Source organism: Zootoca vivipara, chromosome 2 (genome assembly GCF_965207765.1).
Source record: "Zootoca vivipara chromosome 2, rZooViv2.hap1.1, whole genome shotgun sequence".
In the NCBI taxonomy this organism is placed as follows: Eukaryota; Metazoa; Chordata; class Lepidosauria; order Squamata; family Lacertidae; genus Zootoca; species Zootoca vivipara.
The window spans coordinates 76,974,633-76,997,389 of NC_142584.1; the positions used below are offsets into that span (position 1 = coordinate 76,974,633).

Here is a 22,757-nt window from a genome sequence, read left to right on the forward strand (position 1 = left end):
TCTGATTGTTGTCTCATTGCTTTTACCGGGCATAAAGCAGCCTTTTAAAAATCCTGCTGCAGTTTTCTTTCTACCTTATGCTGCTTGGTTGTCTGTGGAGCTGCCCCTTTAAGGATTTGTAAGTAGTCTGGATCGCAGTCCTTGCCTTGGGGACTTTTATTTATTTATTAAGGACTTTTTCCTTCGCTGTTTGCGAGCTGCTAAAAGGAGCTGCTAAACGCTGCTTTACACAAAAGTTAAACTGCCGGTCCTAACAACACGTGCTTCCTCACCTCGCTGGCTCAATTGCTTCTCAATTGCTACCATTTACCAAGTCAGCAATCTTAATTGCTGCTTAGCTGGCTTCTTTGTTCTCAGCAGGTAGCTTCTTTGCTATCAGTGATAGCACTGCAAAGTGCTATGTTGTTGGAACTTCAGACAGTCTTGCAGTCTTGGGCAGCTGGCTGGTAGAGATCCTTACTTGCTTTAGGTATAGGCTACTGCTAGGACTGTATCACACAGATAGATTCCATTATACTGGTTTAGATTTAAGAAGCTCCAGTGTAGCAGATTGCTATTAAGTGAGTCCCCACCTTGGAGGAGAGAGAGAGCAGCCCTTCGCGAACATCCCAGGGCCGGGGAGAGAGGGCTGCACCAGGGACGCACACACCTCCCTTCCCTCAGACTCGTAATAAAAATACCGGTACCAGTAAGACATCCCACCAAAAATAAGCCACCCTGTGGTTTTTTGAGAAAAAAAAGTAATAAGACGGTGTCTTAAAAAGGGGGAAACACGGTAGGTGGGGATGCAAAATTGTTCCATTGCCGGGGATGCCTTATAAAATAGCTTACTGGCACCTAGCTCTGAAAGCTACCGAGAAAGGAAGCAGGTCGTCGAAGCACCCAAGCAAACACTCTCCGAGAGCTAAATGTTTAATTCCATATGTAGCATCCCAACATCTCGGTGCATGAAGCAGCGCCACGATTCGGCAAAGAACTACACTTCCCATGATGCTCTGCGAACACGGCAAATGTTCGTCGGGCCTCGGTGACTCGAGAAGTCGAAAGAGACGCTAATCACTTGTCTGCCGGGGAGAGGAAAGGGAGGGCGCGTAGAGGCACAAGGCAGAGACGCCGCCTCACTGCTTGTGTTGCGATGCTTCCGGTTCCCGGGTGCAGTTCGCAAGTTTCTCTGCGCGTGGGGCGAAAGAGCGCAGGGGAGGCGGGGTGATCTCGCTTGCTTACTCGGGACATTGCCCAGAGTTCAGATGATCGCTAAATCTCCCGTGCTCGTTCTAAGCTGCTTCTTGGTTGTTTATCATGGTGCTGCTTTATTGTATTAGTAGAGTTGGAAACGATCCCAAAAAGAGCTCATCTGATCCAACCCCTGCAGTGCGGTATTTTGGGCATCATTAATTGTATCTCATGCCTTTTGTTTACCGCCGTAGTAGCTGTATAGAAGAGCGTTATGTGTGCTGCATCAGGAAGATTTGGGGGCATCAGATGGCAGGACAGAGTCTCAAACAATGATGTTCTCCATAGTGTGTAGAACGATCGTCTTCAGCTAGTGGGGCGGGGAGTCCACTAGTGACTAGTGGGCTGCGGCCTGATCCAAGGTGGATCGCCACAGGAGCAAACACGTGGTAAAAGTTTAAGAAATAAGTCCCTAAATGCATGTTTGGGTTAAAAATAGTGCCTAGGTCTGAAAATAATAAATAAATAAAATTCCTTCCTTAGAGACCAAGTAAGTTGTCATAGGTATGAGCTTTCGTGTGCATGCACACTTCTTCAGATACACTGAAACAGAAGTCACCAGACCAATGACAAACTTAGTTGGTCTCTAAGATGCTACTGGAAGGAATTTTATTTATTTTTTGTTTCGACTACGTCAGACCAGCACGGCTACCTACCTGTAACTAGGTCTGAAAAGCTTGAAGATACCTGGAACAGAGAATGTCTACGAATGCAAAAACCCTCTGAACAAACACATCTTTGTCTCTGATTGGTTTAAATTACCAACTAAGTTCAACTTTTTTATTATTATTGTGCGAGGCAGTTACAGTGAATGGTATAGTCTCTCCCCTGCAGAGTGAGACTTGCTTCCAATTAACCATCCATAGGAAGCTGATCCAATCCAACGCGATCCTATGCGTGTCTAGAAAAGACTGGGAGCTTCTGAGTTCTATGAGATGTACAGCTCAATCTTATTCAAAAGTCCCACTTTTAAAAAATTGGCTTTATTCCCAGAGAAGTGTGTAGAGCAGACATAGGGACCCTGGGATAATGTTGTTGGGCTACAACTCCCATTATCCCTGCCCGTACGGCTTGCTGGCCTCGTGTATATAGGACTGAAACCTCCTTGAGTATTAACATTCCACGTTCACTATACAATAAATTCCATTGATTTTTTAAATAAAAAAACCCTTATATTTGCTTCCTTGACATGCGCGCGGGTGCCAGGAGTTCTGTTGCCCAGAATCAACTAATGCCTCTTGATCCGGGACAAAAACAGCGGAGCAGCGTTCAGACCCGCCTGCTTTTAAGTGCTGACAAGCAGCCGGCAGGCCAGCAGCGACGGAACGTGAGTGACGCTCTCGCCCCGCCTTCGTTACCAGGCTGCCCGGACAGGGGCGGGGAGGGAAGAGGAGCGTCCGGACTCCGCTTGTGCGTGGCGGGGGATCTCGGAGGGAAGATGAGCGCTGAGACGCTGACCCTGGACTGCATCATCCACCTGTTCTCATACCTGGAGCCACCGGATCTACTCAGAGCAGCCCAAGTGAATAAGGTGCGTTGCAGCGCCCGGGTGGAGAGAACATCTTTCTTTCTCCACTTCGATCACGGGAAGTGGGGAAAGAGGGCTTCCCTTAACGACCTCTCCGAGCCAGGTGCGCCAGTAGCAGGCGCGCTTGCTCCAAGTTTCTCTCGACCTCTTCAAATACTTGGAGCGCGATCTTCCGGTTTTAATGGATGTACAACGTCCCAAATCACTGCAACCCTTCTCCCCCCAGCTTCCTCCTCTTCTTCCTCTTCCCCGTTGTACACCCCCCCTCCCCCTTTGCTTTTATTAACGAGCGAACTGTAGAGGACGAGATCCGAATTCCGGACGTCCCATTCTGACAGCGCGTCCCCGTCCAGCGTCGTGACACAATAGTCATTAAAGCGGGGAGAAGATCCTGCAGCAACACACTGGATTCAACAAAGCGCGCAACAGTATCCCTGGTCGATGTGGAAATCCCACGAACAAGACAGGCGCGTGCGCCTGCGCGCTTCCTGGGAGCTCTTTGCTTTCTGTTTTCAAGCCGGCCCCACCCTCGACGTTTCTGCAGTGCTGGCAATGCAGCCAGTAAGAGCGCAAGCCGCGCTGATCCAAGCGATGGTCCTTCCGGCGCTTCTGTTTCTGCAGATGTTAATAGGAAGCTTCTAGGATTGCAACCGTGTGTCCCCGCCTTCCCTAGCCTCTTCGGGGCCTCTTGCCACCTGTGTGACAAGCAGGCGTTAAGCTGACAAAAGCTTTCCCCTTCATTGTATTTGCATGACACGAAAAACTTCACCTACTGAATGAATATCACTTTTATTATTGCTTAAAGCAGAACTCTTTTTGGGGGGGTGGGGGGGTTTACAAACGCTTAAATGTCCAACTAAGTACAGTACTTTGAAGTAAGACGTGCCTAAGGCTGCAATCTGATGCCCAGTAAGCCTCATTGCTCTGTTTTATATTTATTGCTTGTTACTGTGGTGTGTTGGGTATTTTATTACTTTTATTGTAAGTCACCTGGGACTTTGAGGTAAGACAAATAATAGACTGATTGATTGAATGAAACTCCAAGCCCTGTGCTCAAGCACAGTGTGACTCAGTGTGACTCAGTCCCCTGAATCTTGAAGAACTGCCTCTATAACCTGTCCTGCTTTCCCCTTTTAGACATGGAATGAAGCTGCAGAGACCTCTTCTCTTTGGAGGTTAGTACACTTCTTATCTATTTTAATATTTGGGTTTGGTGCATTCAGTTTACTTATTACATGTACTGAGAACACAGCATCATTCGCATACATGGAACTCAGCAGAGATCGATAAGGAGAACATAGCCAAGTCCCCTCTGGTGATCCCAACGGACATGGCTAGAAGACAGAAAGAGATCTGGGGGAAAGTCAAAACAAGGGTGGTAGGCAATGGACGTGAGGAACTTTGTTACAGCTGATAATGTTGATAAATAGGTACACACCATGCATTTAATGTACATTCAAAGCACACACACACACTCCTCAATCTTGGAAACTATAGCTTGTCCTTCCCAAAGCTACAGCCATGATTCTTGGGATGGGGACATGCTTAAAATGTGCTTAAAATGTATAGTGTGTACATAGCTACAGAAAACATGGGTTGGAAGGGCAAGATACATAGCAGCAGGGTCAGTGAGGGATCAGGCTTGGGGGGAGAGGTGGGGGGAGGGCTGTATTTGACCCCAGACCTGAGGTTCTCTGCCACTGCATTAAACTTGCAGACAAGAGTTTGTGCTAGATATGAAAGGGATAAATTATTTGGCAGCAGAATTCTGCATTGAGGAGAAAGGACTGAAGAGGATGTAGGAAAGCTCAAGATGAGGAAGGCAGGAATCAGAACCTGCCGTGAGCTGGAATCAGAATTTTAGCTGAGAGGCGACGGGGAGGAAGGAGCAGATTTTTGCCATGCCGTATATTGTAAAAATATGTAAATGAATGAAATCCAGCTGAAGACTTTGTAGCCTATTGCTTTTTATCTAATGACGACAGATTATGGTTGTCAATCGTTTCTGTGAAACTGCTCTGGAGGAAGGATTTTAAAATTTCAAGATAAATCTGCCACTCTTTAAATTTATAGAAATATGTGTCTAAGACGATGGGCCTTCTGTAATATCTCAGTGATCCCAGGAATGCAGACATGGAAAAAGTACTATCTCCACCGCTCTAATCTTGAGCATAAAAAGCTATCTGGACGACCTTCAGTTGACTACACATGTAAAGCGATGAGAGGACATACAGGTAGGATAAGCATGATAAAAACTCGTAATTTAATTTCCTAGAATAGGAAACACATATCACTCCCTCTCCACTTACTTTGATAATCATTGAAAATAACTACCATAATGGTGTGGGTAAAAAAGATTTTATATGCAGTAATGATGCCTAAACTTACGAATTTGACAGGGGAGGTGAAATGGGTGGGGGGAAGATTAGGAGGAAAAACATGGTCCCTCTTTGTTATCTGCATATGAAGCAAGTATTTAAAATAAATCCCTTCTCACTGCTGAAATCGTGAATACTTGAGTTTAATGAAACAGTTATGAAATATATGACTGGATGGAATAATGATGGTATACTAAAATAATTATTATATGCAGCTTGTCTTTTATTTTTATTTGGGGAGAAATAAATTGAATAGTGCATTTGAATAGTACATAATTTTATTCTCAAGATGCTATTTTAGAGTTACGTGATAAACCGTTGTTTCTGTTTGGTATATTGCATGTGCCTGAACTCTTTTGTAATTGAAGATTAGGCAACGGTGTTTACATTTTTGGCATATACTGAAGTCCTTTTTGTTCATACTGTACAATCACTTCTAGATTATTGATATTTGTCAATTGATATTGTTTGGTGTAAATTGTAGAAACTATACTGAATTTTAATGGTCTTGTTTTATGTTGCTTTTATTATCTATTGCATTTTTATTTTTTTACACTGTTTTTGAGTATATATTTAATGCATGCTTTGAGGGTTTTTCTTAAAAATATGAGGGGCATAGAGATATAAATGCATGTGTGTGGTTTTTTTAAAATAAGATTTTAAATAAATAAAATTATGTTGAGTGTTTATTGCAGATTTATAATATGCCACATGTCTGCAGTATCAGAAAACCCACTAGATTGATGGTTGTTTTCATGATGAAATTATGCTCAATTTTTTAAAATTCCAAATAAAATTCTGCTCATGTTGTTATAGGAACAATAACTGGTATGGCTTACCTATCAGAGAACGAACACACATTTGCAACAGGAAATGTCAAGTCTGTTGTGTGTACCACTTCTTCCGATGGCACAGTCAGGGCATGGAACGTCCAAGAGGTAGGACAAAAGAATGTGTAAAAAATAAATGGTGGATTTTAAGAAGAAAGGAAAATATTTCTGACTGGTGCCAAGGGGTGAGATTACACTTATATTCAGAATTACATCAAAGAGGAAAAGGAAGGAAAGCCCAGGTAGCTCAAATTGATATTTATTTATTTACTTAAGTTACAACAGTAGTGGCTTTGAGATATTTAAAAAGAGATGGGTGGGAAAGGAATTATCCTGCTGGAGAAAGGGTTTAAGGGAACCTGCAGTCAGGAAAAGCATTTCTAGCATGGACGCAGCCAGGATTTATTTTAAGGGGGCAGACACAACTGGTTATCTGCGACACAACTGGTCATTTAGTTACAGTAAGTATTTTTATTTATTTACTTGATTACCTGTACCCCCTGGCTATGCCCATGACTTCTAGGAGTGCAAGGGAGGGTATGGTTGAAAATTGCATCTTCCTGTCCTTCAGTGGGAGCCTCTGCTGAATCTCAGCCCCTTTCCTGGAAGAAGCGCTTCTGTTCACAGGAAGACAAAGCTGGGTGCAGCCCAATGAAAGCAGAAAGGAAGAAAACTAAAATTCCGGAAATTGACATGGCACATTTTTAAAGGCTGTTGGCATGACATTGATGGCAATATGGAGGACCAAAGTCTGATACAAAGGAAGCATCCATTGATTTGAAATGAATTCTGTTAGGATATTTTTGGCTGCAGATCAGGACTTTGAAATACTGTACAATGAAGGAGACTGACTCATTATGTTCTGATGTGCAAATAAATCAAGTGAACATGTTTCAACAAGGTAAAGGTGAAAGAAAGCAACAAATACACAAACTTTTCTATAGCATGTTTTATTTTCCTTTTTTTCTTTTTTCTTACCAACTCCACACTGAAAAAAGTTGGCGTATAGGACATACTTGAAAATCTGTAAAGTTGGCACTATACTTATTGTGCAGTTATGACCATGTCTACTTCATTGGGTCTCAGGCAACATACACACCAGACTGTTAAAGTACCCCCTGCTGCACACACACAGAATCCTGAGAGTTGAGTTTAAGGGTGCTCAGAAGTATAGGTCTGTAGAAGTCAACTACAATTCCCAGAATTCTCAGGTGGGGGTGTGTGCTTTAAAGGTTTGAAGCATATGTAGCCTTGGTCTTGGGTGAATGGGGTTAGACTGCAGTTTAAGCCATGCATAAAACAGATGTGTTAAATCAAATGGTCTGAAGACAATAGAGAACTGGAAATAAATTGGAAATAAGTTAGGCACGAATGGCACAACGTTGTATTTTTTCAACAGGGTACAGAGATTTGGTCAAGTCCCCAGCAGGAAAATGGACTGCAAAACATTGCCACATTTCCTTCATATAAATTGGTGACTACAATAGACTGTCGTGGGATAATCAAACTCTGGCATGGAGAGACAGGGGAAGAGCTTGCAACCTTTTCAGTATCATCCTCATCATGCTCTGTGGTTGTCTACACAATAAACAGCAAGCCATTCTTAACGGTAAGTGCAGCATGACTGACAGTTTGAAACAAATTTCCTGTTAGCTTACCGAAAGCCTGCTTAAAAATATGGAATAGTAGTTTTTAAAGTTGTTGCAACTCAGGGCTGGGTCAGAACTATTCCATTGTTTTTGCAAGAAATCCAGCAATCAGAGACTCAACAGACATTGGTAATCCACAGTTGAATATTTTGCATGTTGCTGCGAAATAATCATCATCCTATATAATAAAGTGCAAGTGCCTCTGCGTCCAGTCCCTGTGTCCGCGCTACTGCGCATGTGCCCCACGGACACAGGGATTGGATGCAGAGACTGGACGCACACACACACACACACTCCCCACCCCTCTGCCTACCGTTTACCTGCGGCCACCAACCGCCGCTCCCGGCTGGACAAGCGCCTCACTGCGCGAGGAGGCTGCTTCCTTTTCCTTTCCCACCCCCTACGCTCCCACCCCGGCGACCAGCAGCAAGCGGGCGTCGCGCACGCTCTCCCCCCCCACCCCCTGCCTACCGTTTCCCTCACAGTCCTCAGGAGAATCACGGCCTTCTCCTGGGCTCCCGCTGCCCAGCTGGGCTCAGCGGAGTGCCCACTGCTAAAGTGAGGGAAGGCCGCGGCCCCACCGCTCCTCTCACATACCGGTATGTTCTAGCGCCCATTTATTTAACGGGCTGAATGACACTAGTTAACTATACTTTCTGTGCTTCCTTCCTTGGTTTAGGTAGGCACCGAAGGAGGTAAACTCTATACATTAGCAGCTGCCGATTTAAGCCAAATTTCATCCACACAACTGTTCCAAAACTGTGGCATAGATTCATTACTTTGTTCACCCAATGGTCTATGGATAGTTGCTCGTCCTACAGATAATGCTTTACCACCAAAGGTACTGTTATGCTGCAGCATTTGACCATTTGTCGAGACTGACATCAACTTCAGGGTGGTGGTGGGGATTCAGTTGGGATTGTGGCGCAGGAGAAAGGGTTAAATTCCTCCTTTCCTGCATGCTGCAGTGTTGATTTCCTACCATTCCACATGGCTATTTAAAAGGGAAACAATCTTTAATGCTGAATGCAATTTTAGATTTAACCCATCATTTTTGGACTAAGACCGTTACAAACTGACTACTGTACTTTGGTGTGTCAACATTTTGCCTAGTATTTGTGTCCTTCCCTCCCCCTTTCCATGAGGTTACACCTTTAGGCTTCCCATCTAGCCTAAAGAGTTCTGGAGAGCTTGAAAACTTGCTCGCTGTGTTGTGACATTTAGTTGGTCCTAGCAAAGTTACCACTATATTGTGGCTTCTTTTTTCTCATAAACCTGCTATTATTGTCAACGAAACTCCACTCAAATCTCCATGCCACATAACGAGCAATCTTTGCTTGGGCAAAAGAAAAATGTCCCATTAACAGAGCTTCCCCTTCCTGCCTCTCCAGAGAGATGGGGAATGGGAGAGGCTGAACCTTGTATGGTTTGACCCACAATGGCAAAGTCATTTTCCCCTTCCATCCCTGTGGCAAGACACTTGGAGGGCCTGTAGGGATACTACCATCCTGAAAGAAGTATCAACCACCATTTGTGATGTGCCATGAAGCTCTGTAATTCAAAGCTCAAAATAATTTTTTGCATAAATTCCAAAGTGAAAATCCTCACTTGGGCTATACAAGTATATCATAAGCAGCTCTTTGGATCCCAGTTTGTGTGTGTTAATGCTTGTTTTTGTATATGTAACAGGTGGTTTATACACATTCTGCAACTAATTCTGTAGATGATGAACAGTTATCTAGTCCTCTTCCGATCAGAGGGCAGTGCCTTGACACCTGCTGGTTACCAGCAGAACCAGCAAGAGTAGCAGCACTGCATGATGAAGAGACGAATTGTCACATTGTGAGCTTAGATATACACATTGAGAATAAGTCTAAATATAAAATGAGTATTACAGGTAAGTTTCTTCAAACTGTTGTGTAGCAGAAGGTAATTTATCCTTTTATTTAGTAGCAATCCAGAAAACATCCTGAACTCAATTGCTATTGAAAAGGAAATAAGTCAGGTGGACCTTTCTTGTATAGGTGAAGAGGAACAGCATGTTTTTAAATGTTGGTTGCAATTCCAACAGCAGCTGTCTACCAGCTCCATCTGGTATGCAGGCAGAGACCCTACCTGCTCACAGACTGTCTCGTCAAAGTGGTGCATGCTCTAGTTATCTCCCGCTTGCACTACTGCAATGCGCTCTACGTAGGGCTACCTTTGAAGGTGACTTGGAAACTGCAATTAATCCAGAACGCAGCAGCTAGACTGGTGACTGGGAGTGGCCGAGACTTATAACACCTGAGAGATCTGCATTGGCTCCCAGTACGTTTCCGAGCACAATTCAAAGTGTTGGTGCTGACCTTTAACACTCTAAATGGCCTTGGCCCAGTATACCTTAAGGAGCGTCTCCACCCCCATCTTTATGCCCAGACACTGAGGTCCAACTCCAAGGGCCATCTGGCGGTTCCCTCACTGTGAGAGGTAAGGTTGCAGGGAGCCAGGCAGAGCCTTCTCGGTGGTGGTGCCTGCCATGTGGAACGCCCTCCCATCAGATGTCAAGGAAATAAGCAACTATCCTACTTTTAAAAGACATCTGAAGGCAGCCATGTATAGGAAGTTTTTAATGTTTAATGCTGTATTGTGATTTAAATATTCGATTGGGAGCCACCCAGAGTGACTGGAGAAACCCAGTCAGATGGGCGGGGTATAAATAAATTATTATTATTATTATTATTATTATTATTATTATTATTATTATTATTATTATTATTACTACCCACTTATGTGCAAATAAGCTCACTAAATTCAATGGGGCTTATTTCTGAATAGACATGGAAGGGATTTCAGCCTTTGTCTTTCTGTGCACAGTAAACCATGAAAGCAGGGACTTGGCCGCACTGTGTCAAAGCTGAATAACAAAATGCATTGGACAGTTCAGTGCTAGAGCATATGCTGTGGAAGTAGGTGGTCCAGGTTCAGTCTCCAACTTCTCCACTTAGGTTTGGCAGAGACAACTGCCTGAAAATCTGCAGAAATGCTGCCAGCCAGTGTTGACAACACTGAACTAGACAGACCAATGGCCTTCCTATGTCCCTAATTTTATATACCCATGTTTTGTCAAGCTCAACAGATAATACCCAATTGACAAATTTATTTCTTTAGGCAACTTGTTTTCTTAATCAGTGTTCCCTATCTTGTTTTCATTCCTGTCCAGAGTAGCACAGTAGACAGAACTGGTCTGAATCAGCATGATGTTCTCGATACACAATATGTAGCTCAAAATTCAGAGAACCGTGACCTAACTAATATACTGGTGAGCACTGTTGCAGTACTCTTCACAGTAAACAGAGCAGAAATTTCAGTGCTAAAATGTTTTTTATGAAAAGCTCAACAGGTTGCAGACTTCACGTTACCAACACAACTACGGATTGGAGAGACGATTATGAAAGGATTTGGCAAACAAACTATTCTTTTAGCAACTGGACCAGAGCTGAAATTATATACTCTGTCAGGAACTGAATTAATGGCTTTCAAAGATCACCACAATTCTATTACATCAATATGGGTGGTATATACAGTTACTATTACTTACTACTATTATTTATTTCTGTTCTCTACACTAAATATTCTTTAACTAAAAGGCTTTAATATGCATCCACCCACTCCCAACCAGGATCCTTTTCATGTTGTCACATCATCCATGGACCTCTCACTTCGTGTGTACTCCTGGAAAAATGACAACAAATCTTCTTTGCTGAACGGTCGCTACCACTTACTAGGAGGATCCCACAGATGGTCAAAGTAAGTTTAAAACATTTTTCAAATTGCAGTAAGATCAGAGCACCTATCACTTTCTTGCTAAATGCATCTATATCAGAAGGCAGATTTGAGACTAAAAGTACATCTGTGACCCCAAATGCTAGTTTGAACTGTATTTATATGGAAGACTTCAGTTCAATTGCTTTCTGAAAATCAGTCTAGAGTGATACTACATCATAGGAGCTATGGGCCAGGGTTTAAAGACAGCGATATGTGAATTATATAGAGGCTCTGGGGATTGCTTTGCTTTCCCTTATGACTGGATCCCTTGACACAAAGTTCAACATATCATTTCCCCGGTTTGACCATGAGGGGTAGATAAAAGCCAGTGTGGTATAGTGGTTAAGAGCGGCAGACTCGTAATCTAGGGAACCGGGTTCGTGTCTCCGCTCCTCCACATGCAGCTGCTGGGTGACCTTGGGCTAGCCACACTTCTCTGAAGTCTCTCAGCCCCACTCACCTCACTGAGTGTGTGTTGTGGGAGAGGAAGGGAAAGGAGAATGTTAGCCGCTTTGAGACTCCTTAGGGTAGTGATAAAAGCGGGATATCAAATCCAAACTCTTCCTCTTCTTCTTATGTGCACTGTTTTTTGCCTGTGTCATCCATGGCTTTCCTCATCCCCCAATTTTATCTTTATAAGCAGTGAAGCTTACAGCCAAGGGATAAACCAATTCCATTGTAATGAACACAGAACCAACCTACTACTCAGGTTTAAAAAAGACTGTAGTAACAGCTTTGAAAACAGGGCAAAACTGGGGCTATGCTTAGCAGGGCAACATAAAAAAAATCACTGCAATATTTCAAAAACCTGCAATTTAACTTCTCGTACTAAAACAGAATGAGTTTGTTTCAATATGTCAAAGTAGTTAAATTAAGTACTGAATTGTGCCAAGTACTGTGAGCTATATATTTTTTCCTCTCCTAGTGGCTTTAGAAGTGTGGCTTGTGATGATGTGAGCATTGTTGGTGTGGTGGCTGGAAATGGAGACATCTTAAGAGCATACTGCTTTAACTTGTAAGACATGTTGTTTCTCTCCTTTTACAGTCTCATGTTAGTTTTGTTTGCCTGTCAATTAACTCTAAAGTGAATTCATCATCACATGATGCAGCCCATGTGTAATCTAGAGACAAAATGTCAGTATGATTTATAACATTTTATGCCACTTGAAAACAAAAGCATGCAGTGAAATCCAAGCTTAGATGTTTTTATATCAACAATAAACTATTTAAGTGGTGGTCAGTTATCTTTTTCCTTCCTCTTTAAAAATACACATGACTTTCATGAAATCCCATCTCAGTCTGGAAAATGGCAGTAATTTTACTAAATGCTGAGATATAATGTGAGTGTAGGGACCCAGGTGGTGCTGTGGGTTAAACCACAGAGTCTAGGGCTTGCTGATCAGAAGGTCGGCGGTTCGAATCCCTGCAACGGGGTGAGCTCCTGTTGCTCGGTCCCAGCTCCTGCCCACCTAGCAGTTCGAAAGCACATCAAAGTGCAAGTTGGAAAGGTAAACAGCGTTTCCATGCGCTGCTCAGGTTCCCCATAAGCAGCTTTGTCATGCTGGCCACATGACCCGGAAGCTGTCTGTGGACAAACGCCGGCTCCCTCGGCCTATAGAACGAGATGAGCGCCGCAACCCCAGAGCCGGACATGACTGGACCTGATGGTCATGGGCCCCTTTATCTTTACCTTTAATGTGAGTGTACAATGGACCAGATTAGTAAATATTTTCTGAAGTTTGGGGGGGAGGGGAAATAACATGGGTCCAGTCTACCATAGTGTACACCTCAGTTCAGTTTCTAAGATAAAGCACTCAAGGTCGTATCCAACATTGCTGCTCTGCTAGAACTGAAAGTTTTCCCCCAGCCTCCTTGCATTAGAGGCAGATTAAGGGCGCCCAGGGGGGCACCACAACTATGAAGTAGTGAATTGAGCAGAAGAGAAGGCTAGAGGTGGGGTGCCAAATTTTGACCTTGCACAGGGCACTGCTGAAATTTGAAATACCGAAGTGCTTGTACACTCTCAATCTGCTCCAGATGAGATTTTGAGAGTGCAGCAGGAGAGCAAGGGAATTCCAATTGCCTGAGCAAAACTTCATAGGTGCAGCATTGGACAAAACCCTCATTCAAAGTTGGTTTCACAGCTAAACAATACAGACATGTGAGAACTCCTAAATGTGGGGGTAGGACCACACAATCAATTTCTAAGGCCCTGGCAAGGTCAGCACAGCTTATGTGGAATAGCTGCTTCAAGGAGAATTACACACTCTTACCAAAATGCCATGTTCAAAAATTGGACACATGTGAACACTACAGTTAGATAATCAACACTGTTCATTAAAATCTCATTTTCCAGTTTTATCTACTGGGGTGTTGGAGAAAGGCAACATAAGACAGGAAACAGCATGTACTACTACAAAGCAATTTATTGAGCAGCCTAGTTTACTTTCTTAAGTAATTCTTAAACATATGACACTTTGGAGCCTTAAGAGTTTAAACCATTACACCATTCTCTTTTCTACTCAGTTTGGATAGAATACTTTGTACAATAGAATTCTCTTAGCAAAAAAGCCAAGGATACATTCTGTAGGCTAAAAGGTAGCTCAAGGTTTCCACACATTTTCTGGCTTACTCAGTGAACAAAACTTTTCTAGCAAGTCTTCCAAACCTTAAACCACAACCTAGTAGAGGAAGAGCCAATATCATCCTGTTGTAATATTAAAGCCCTAAGAAAGGCAGCAGGTTGTATAGTTAACTCCTTGCGGGCAAAACCACTGCCCTAAAACTATGCAACCTACTACCTCTTCCTAGGAACCCACCACGTCTTCAGCAATCCTTCAAAAAAGAAAAGAAAAAGATTAGCTGTAGTGAAAGACAAACTTTATACAACATAAGGCAAGATGTTGTATCACAAATGTTCAGTTACTATAGAAGTAAACCACTTGCTACGTAAGTACAAAGCCATTCACTGTTAGTCCTTTGTTATATCATTAATAGTATACACACTTAATATCCTTCCAATTAAACTTAAACAAAACACTTGTTTTTTTATCCAACTCAGCTCAAACCAAGTAGCACATATTTTCAAGATGCAGATACCTGAAACGATCAAATTAATGCTGAAAAATAGAGTTTCATTTAGTTACAGATCTTCTGTGCAAATCATTGCATTTATTTTCCATTAAGAGAGGTCCCACTAAGGTTGCTGGTAAACTCAGCAAAAACACTGCAGAATTTTACTCCTCAAGGAAGGCAATAGATTGTATAGTTATCTCCTGAAGAGGGCAAAATAACTGCCCTACAACTATACAATCTACTACCTCAACCTGATAAGAGAAATGTATTTAGAAGGGTTCTATTTCCAGTTAATTTGTTCAGAGTCTACCTGCCCATGGACTGGATCCTGAAACATACTTGCAGATGGGGACATCTCCATCTCCTCTCACCTGTGCTTCACAAAAAGCCTTTCTGGAAGGATATCCGGAACAGTGCAGAATAGAGCACAAGTGGGCTCAGAGAAGACAAAACAACAACATTGGGTAAAGGCACACTTTGCACAAGGTGCCCCTGGCCAATTCAGGTCTGCTCTCCACATTATAGTTCACACCTTTCAGGAGGCCCCCTGACTAAGAAGGAACAGATGGGGAGGAGATGATAGAAGTCCCTTTCCAAAAGTTTCTTTCCATTCATGTTCCTCAGGATCCAACTCTTTGAGTCCACATTTCCTTGACAAGTGTGTCTGATGAGCCATCATTATGGCCTCCCAGTTGTAATCATATAGCCAGTAACAAAGCCATACAGATGTCACTGATGATTGTCTGCCTCTTTAGGAAAGACAGTAGACTGTATAGTTATCTCCCAGTGGTGGGTATGACCCTAAAAACTATACAACCTACTACCTCATCCCACAGCGCAGGTATCTTCACTTAAGATATGTTGATTATGTTCTTTAAAAGAACAGGTTTACCTGAATGCTTCTAACAGGTAAAGTCATTTAAATACTTTTTAACACACACACACACACACACACACAAAACAAATAGCTGATAGATAAAAGAATGGTTAAACCGTAGACACTTCTCTGGATAGCAAGATTCAGTAGACTGTAAATGTTCAAGCAAAGGAAATACAATACAATATTCTTCTTCCTGTTCCCCACTCAAACCTGAAAGGAGGAAGAAATGTTAATGAAAAACCCTCCAAATATATAAATTTCATCTATATGGTAAGTGTCATAATATTACACAAGTAATGCAGGAAATCAATCCTCCAGCTTATTCTAAAGGAAGATGCAGTTCAGAAATCAATACGGAATTTGACAAGTGAGTTTTGGAATGTAATTAAATGCAACAAGTTGTTTTTTTTAGTTCCCTACATTTTTGGAACTCAAGAACATTCTTACTCCTTTACTGGAAGAAGCCAAAAATCTCCATGATGTAATTAGCTTTTGAATATTAAAAATTTTTTGATTGCTATATGAAGCTCTTCATGACATACCAAGGAGGGCTTCGGGGGGGGGGGGGGACTGGCTTATGTTCAATGTACTCAGGGATAAGCTATTAGGAAATATCATCCCACATGGCTGAATGGCTGAATCATCAGCACAAAAAAGAAGGTATAATTTGGTTCAATTTCTCTTTACTGCTGAGAATAGAATGATGTTGCTATCTCATTTGGGGGGGGGGTTATTAGTTATAATGGCTTGGATCCAGAGTTCCCATGAGTGGAACTCTATCCACAGGATACACCCACTGAAAGATGAGGGGGCAAGATGATTTTTTACTATTCCCCTCTACAAAATTCTGGTTTTCAGAGAGCTTCTGGAACAGTGGAAGAGGTGGTGCGAGGTTACAAAGACTCAGCAAAAAATTACCTCCTCTTTCTTCTTTGGGAGCCTTCTCTGCATATTCATCCCTTGCACTAATGTAAGGAGTTCTCCCATTCACAGAAGAAACAAGCAACCCACTACCCTCAAAGCAAGGAAATATAATTTTAAAATAAAATTTCTAGAGCATTATATCACAGCAGTATCTAAACCTCAAAAAGCCTACTCCATATAAGTAGTACTTGGAACAAAAATAACTGGAAGCATTTATCATATGCAGTTAAAATGACTTTTAAAAATATCATTTTACAGTATGATTCAGTCACATCTCCTTACTAAACAACTGCTTTTTTAATTAAAACATCTACAATTTCTTGTGCATTTTCTTAAATTGTTTTCATTAGGCATGCACAGAAATCGAAGCACTGGGCCTTGATGTTGACTCAAATAATAGCACCTAAAATATTTTAAAGCAATTATGTATTTTTGTGTGGATAGCCATAAAAAGTTTCAGGTGGAGGTGGAGAGGGAGGCCCATTCCCAGAATAAAAGTCCCCTCCTAGCTCTTACGAAGAGGACTATCAGTATTAGGCCTCCACTGTCGGTACTCTAATGGCAGAGAGGAAAATGGGGGAGTGTTCACAGGGCAGATGAGAAGAGGCGCTGATCTGCTAAGACCTAAAAATGCCTCCTGCCAGCCACACATGCCCTGGGAAGAAGATGGGTGAAGTATACCAATGGAGACACACCCAAAACAGGTTTATTGGCAGTAGCAGTGGAATAATCTAAAGTGGCTGTGAAACACTCACCATTTGGATTTCCCACAACGCCCTAATGTGTTACTCCAAGAAATTTAACAGCAGTAAGAACCAGACAAGAAGAAACAGTGGATGCAGCACTGGTGTCATTCACATTAAAATCAAAAGTAACAATTTGGCCCTACTTTGCCTTACATAGTTTTATCGTACTTTGCACTAGTTTATTATTTCTTGAAACACACATAATTTAATGACCCAACTATACAAACTTTATTCTCTAGTCTTCTGTTTAGCTTCTTGTCAGTTCCAACCCTGTTTAGTCAGAGATGGAATTGTCTCAAGCACCCTAAATTCAGTTTTGCAAGTTCTTAAACTGAATGAACATCTCCAGCATCAAAGCCAATTTTATTATGTTTACATAGATCAGCACTTGCATCTTAGCAAAATACAAATTTTACTGCAGTGTAGCACTACAGCAGCCTTCCCCAGCCCAGTGTCCTTCAAGATTTTTTGGACTCTCAATGCACATTAGCCCCAAACAGCACAATCATTAGTCAGGGACAATGAGTTATAGCTGAAACAGTTGGTACATATGGAGGACATCAGGTTGGTGGAGGACTACTACAAAATGCATCAAGTATATAAAAGATATATCACTAGCTCCTCTATACTGTTTATCAATGCCATTCATAAACTCAAATTTATCTGACCTAATGTTAACCACAGATTACACTTTCAACTGATTAATGCCCATTAATGAAACGTAGTTTGGTAATATCAATTTTAACAACTAAATATAAATCAAATTCTAAAAAAATAAATTGCTTCTATCAATCTACAGTATGTTTATTCAATTAATAGGTACCCCAGAAGGCAGTCTACCATCTCTGAGCTTCCTTCCGTTCTCCTGAAACTTTGTGCTTTCTGTCTTCCCACTTTCCCACACACAAGACAGCTGGAGAAGTTCAGCAAACTGCTTAACAAACCAACTACCCCCAAGGATTTACAAACCCTATAAAACTGTTTCCAAGTACTTTCCTTTATCATCTTCAATGCCAAGTCCAGCCACCACATCTGAGGCCAATGTTTCTCCTTCAACTGTAAAGAAGCAGATATTATTACAGACGGTCAATCTATATGGTCATATTTTCCTACCATGTAATTGATGTTTTGCCAGAGAAAGCAAATGAGTCGCTTTGCAACCTTTTTACCTACCCACAAACGGGATATAACAAGGAACGCAAGCCAGAAGCAGAATTGCAAGGGACAAAACACATCCACCCTATATCGTAGAGGTCTGAAGCTTTGGAACATGTAGCTCGAACAACTGCCATAAGCCAATATCTAAAATTGGGAATTTGGGGATTGAGCTGAGCCAGAGGTGCCACCTTCCAAATCCGTCCTACCCTTTCTCCCTCCTAAGCATCAGCAACTGGGTGGTAAAACCAAAAGAGCGGCCACAGCATGGGAAAGCCACTCACCTTACCCGATTTCCAAAGTTAATATACATGCACACATACAAAGTTAATACAGTCTTCCAGCCCCCAAGGACATGCAGAAGACCAGCCCGCAGTCCCGCCCTGCTCTGCTGCCAGTCTCAGAACGAGCCTTTGACCTAGTGAGGCCCTAGGCCGGCGGTTTACTCGGAGGTAAGCCGGCGGGCGCACGATCGTTGCCCTCAGCCTGCAATGCCAGGCACAAGGGAGGAAGGAGAACGCGCGGGAAGGAGAGGCGGCGCGCCTCGTGGTAAGGGAGCCGCTTGCCAAGAAACAGCCCACCTCCTGCTCCTCCTCCCCCGCTTCCCTCCCTTCCTCTCGTCCACCGTAGAATGCCGGGGGGGGGGAGGGCGCTCGCCTTGCAGGCCTTTCTTCGCCCAGGGGCTCTCGGGGCCCAACGTTCCAGCCAATGGGAGGGAGGGAGGGAACGTTGAAGCGGCGGGGGGAGGGACGCAGGAGGATGAGCGCGAGAAGGAAGCAGCGACGGTTTTCGGCCGGCAGTAGGCGGGAAAAAGGGGTGCCGAGAGGCAGAGAGATGGGGCGGGGCTTTCCCCCATCTTACTCGGGAGTCCCAGCCGCAGCATCACCTCGCGCCCCACCCACTTTCTCTCTTCCCTTTCCATCCCGCCCTCACAAGCCAAGGTCTCTCTCTCTCTCTCTCTTGCCCACTGCGAACTTGCTACGGGAAGTGACGCGACACGTACAAGCCAAGCACCCTCGGCCAACAGCAACGGAGGGTGACCGCCTAGCAGCCAATCGGCGGTCGCTTAGTGGGCGGGGTTTCCCGGACCCTCAGGTTTGTCAGGGAAGGCGCGGCGGCAATGGGAGGGGTGGAGGGGGAGAGAGAGAGAATGGAAGAGAGCGGGGAAGCGGGCTAGAGAAGCTGACAAGAAGGGGGTGGAGAGGATTTGTGACTGGAACGCGAGCAGGGAATGCGGAGGTTCTTTCCCGCTCCTCCGTAGCGGGGAGCTCGGGGGTAAACTGAGGGGCTGTTCCCTCTCCCGCGCGCACGAGAACAGCGCCGGCTCCCTCAATGGAAGGACCGCTGCTTCTTCCCTCATAGTTCCCTCTATCACACACACGCACACTGGTACCTGCAGAAGGATGACCCAGCCGGGACAGCGCCACCGAAGACCCGGATGGAAGAGCCGCCGTCAATGCTGCTGCTCCTGCAGCAGCGCTACCGCCTTTCCCCGCAGTGGATCACGGGAAAAAAACTGATGACGCCGCACCCCCCACCTCAGAAGAATGGGAAAAGCTCCGCCTCCGCGGCGTGTGCCGAGTTAAGGGAAGGAGCGTGACCCGTCCGTCACCCACGCTTGTCCACTGTTATTGGAGTACGCAGCCCGTGTCCCCACCCTAGTGCAAGTTCTTGTATTCTGATTGGAGGAGTCGGGACTCCTGTGTCAGCCAGCGCGCTCCCTACCCTACCTGGTTGGTGCTCAAATTCCTTAGCCCCCGCTCCGCCCTCTCCTAATGGGAGAGCGCTCTCGGCTTTGCTCACTCGGAGGGGACGAGGACGGGCCGGGGAGTCACGTACCGTACTGCCTCCTCGCCGTCCTCTCTGCGTCCTTCCTCGGAGCTAAAACCCGCCCACCTTCCTCTCAAGTCTGCAGGCGCCAGAACTGATAGCCGCCGCAGCTTTGCTCTCACTGACAAAGGCTTTGGGCAGCCGGCTGTGCTAAGGAGGAGTTCGATTGAAGCAGTCGTGGAGCCTTGACCCTATGCATGTTTCATCAGAAGTGAAGAGATGCAGCTTTAAATTTGTTAGCCTTTCGAGTAGTGCAAGACACTTAGGCTGCAGTCAATGCAATAGTAATTCGTTGTTCCCGCAAGGGGAGAATGACAATAAAGATATCTTATCTTATGAGGAATCTAAATGGTCACAGGTGGTGAGGGGTTGCAGGCCATCTCTTCTGTTGTAACTTGCCTAAGGATAAACTCTTCCACTTGCCTAATCTGTAAGGCAACGGCGGGGGGGGGGGGTGCCAGCTCTGCCAGTGTATTGCAGGAGAATAATTAATCAGCAGAGAATACTTTGAGCATTCATACGTGATACATTTTGAGGAGGATGTCTGTTGTGTCCATTCTTTGCACCTGGTATTTAAAAGATACACAGCACCACCTACAGCTTACCTAATACATGGCAAATTCGGAGATTGTAAAGACACTCTGCTTATGTATCATATTTATGAGCTCAATTCTCCCTGTTAGTCTAAAGGTTGGTGCTCTTCCCATCCTCGAACCGCATGACTTTTGTGCTTTATATTTCATGCTTCCTGCCAGTGCTCTACTTCAGTGTTTCTCAACCTTTTTTGGGCCAAGGCACACTTGTTCCATGAAAAAAATCACGAGGCACACCACCATTAAAAAAGTTAAAAAATTTAACTCTGTGCCGCCCTATATTGACTATATAATTATGACTGTAAGAAACACTTGCCAATTGCTGTGTTGGTTGCAATCTCCTGTAATAAGGCTTCACAAGCCACTGATTTCTCTGCCAGCACAATCCTTTGCTCAGCAAGTTTCAGGTTGAGCTCATCCAGCCAGCTTCTTTAAGTTTGTCTAAAACCACCCTCCCGTGGTGGTGGCTGTTGAGAGCTGCGCTCGCTCCGCGTCGTGACCCGGCCGGGTTCCTTTCCGGCGGGTCAGTACTGTTTATTGGCGGCCGCCAGGCACGTGACAATGCAAATCGCCCTTCTCGTCGCCGCACGTCGCGGCACACCAGCCAGCGTCTCGCGGCACACTAGTGTGCCGCAGAACAGCGGTTGAGAAACGCTGCTCTACTTCATGCAACAGTTAAGGGCAAAAGAAACCAACATTATTTCTTAGTTCCAAGCTCACTTCCCAGAATATGGGATTTTGTCTGCAAAATGTTGTGGGCAGGGAAGCAGAAGTTCACATGAGGGAACACATGTGGTTGGGCTTCCTTGATTTACCTCCTTCCCCTTTTTTTGTAAAGTGCACTCCTCCACCCCATATATTAATTTCCGTTTCCCCTCTGCCTTTAAGTTAATGAGTCATTAAAGTGAAACCTTGTAGTCCGTCTTTTTTATCTGGTTATGGAGAGCTGAACTGCATCTGTCATTTCCATGTGAGGCTCAATGTGCCCCATCGATCTTACCAGCAGTTCTGTGGCATTTTCTTTATTGATTATGAGGTGTTGGCTCACTACTGCAGAATTGCTGAGAGAACAGAGTTGCTGAGAATTGCAGAAAACAAGAATATAGAATTGGGAACAGAAAACATTGGATTGACAGCAGGATTTAGTTTAGGACTAGGACTGGATTTGAGCTCAGGCCAAGACATGGACCAGATAAGAAAAAGACATTTAAAAAGCCACTTATGTAAACACTGTAGGAGGACTTCAGGATGATTTACTATTCTGAGCATCTTTTAACAGATACTTAAGGAAATAGCCTCAACCCTTGAGGATAGATGCAAGAATCAGCAGGCAAAACAAACTTCTCTGAAATAGCTCCTAGGGGCAGCATACAAGGCAAGGGAGAACAAAACTAGTATAGTATGAGGGTTCTGTGATCCACAGTAGGTGTGAAGTCTGCCTCCTCCAAAAGTCTTTATTAATCAGATCAAATAGCTGGGTAATCATCTAAATCAGTTAACCAAAGAGCAAGGATTCCACCTAAACATTAAGAACAACTTCCTGACAGTAAGAGCTGTTTGACAGTGGAATTTGCTGCCAAGGAGTGTGGTGGAGTCTTCTTTGGAGGTCTTTAAGCGGAGGCTTGACAGCCATCTGTCAGGAATGCTTTGGTGGTGTTTCCTGCTTGGCAGGGGGTTGGACTGGATGGCCCTTGTGGTCTCTTCCAACTCTATGATTCTACGATTCTAAGGAGTATGGCTACCTGACCATACCCACTCCTGATATAATTTAATACAAATTGTTGCCTTCATTCTTGTGTCTTGAGTGAGACTCTGGTCTGGTTCTATTGCGTAAGCCGCACTCTTGTGTCCCTGCTGGGACCATTTCATTATATGAACTGCTGTGTCAGTGCAGGAGTGGGTCAAACTACCAGTACCCTGCAACTTCAGTTCTGTTTTCTATCACAAGAGGGAGCATGAGTCCCATATTGCTGAAGAGGTGTGTAGCTGCATGTAGAGAAGAGCTTGTTCATTAAGGATCATGCCTTGGATCGATTGGGTTAGATGTGATGAGCTTCTGATCATTTCAGCTGAATGATTCTGATTCAGACTTGAACCTTGAACCTTACGCTAAGAAGAACTATAAACACCTA

The 22,757-nt window shown here is 44.0% G+C and overlaps 1 protein-coding gene and 1 long non-coding RNA gene across 5 annotated transcripts; one reads left to right on the top strand and one right to left on the bottom strand.

Moving 5' to 3' along the window:
- The first annotated feature begins 2,586 nt into the window (after positions 1-2,586).
- Positions 2,587-12,658, top strand: FBXW12 (F-box and WD repeat domain containing 12). 3 transcript variants are annotated; one of them, XM_060271457.2, is made up of 10 exons: positions 2,587-2,764; positions 3,899-3,936; positions 4,876-4,995; positions 5,956-6,077; positions 7,369-7,578; positions 8,298-8,459; positions 9,308-9,515; positions 10,990-11,171; positions 11,277-11,404; positions 12,348-12,658. In XM_060271457.2, the coding sequence occupies exons 2-10, from the start codon at positions 3,906-3,908 to the stop codon at positions 12,439-12,441; spliced, it is 1,257 nt and encodes a 418-aa protein (XP_060127440.1). In that variant the 5' UTR covers positions 2,587-2,764; positions 3,899-3,905; the 3' UTR covers positions 12,442-12,658. The 3 variants fall into 3 exon arrangements, with proteins under 3 accessions (XP_060127440.1, XP_088518342.1, XP_034962186.1); XM_035106295.3 differs by having other exon boundaries at positions 2,589-2,764; positions 4,835-4,995; XM_088662216.1 differs by lacking the exon at positions 8,298-8,459 and having other exon boundaries at positions 2,588-2,764; positions 4,835-4,995.
- Positions 12,659-16,007: 3,349 nt separating this feature from the next.
- Positions 16,008-20,155, bottom strand: LOC118080689 (uncharacterized). 2 transcript variants are annotated; one of them, XR_015948225.1, is made up of 2 exons: positions 18,784-18,924; positions 16,008-18,103 (listed from the first exon to the last, which is right to left on the bottom strand). It is a non-coding gene; the product is annotated as an uncharacterized LOC118080689 (long non-coding RNA). The 2 variants fall into 2 exon arrangements; XR_004692000.3 differs by lacking the exon at positions 18,784-18,924 and adding an exon at positions 19,596-20,155 and having other exon boundaries at positions 17,394-18,103.
- Positions 20,156-22,757: the final 2,602 nt, after the last annotated feature.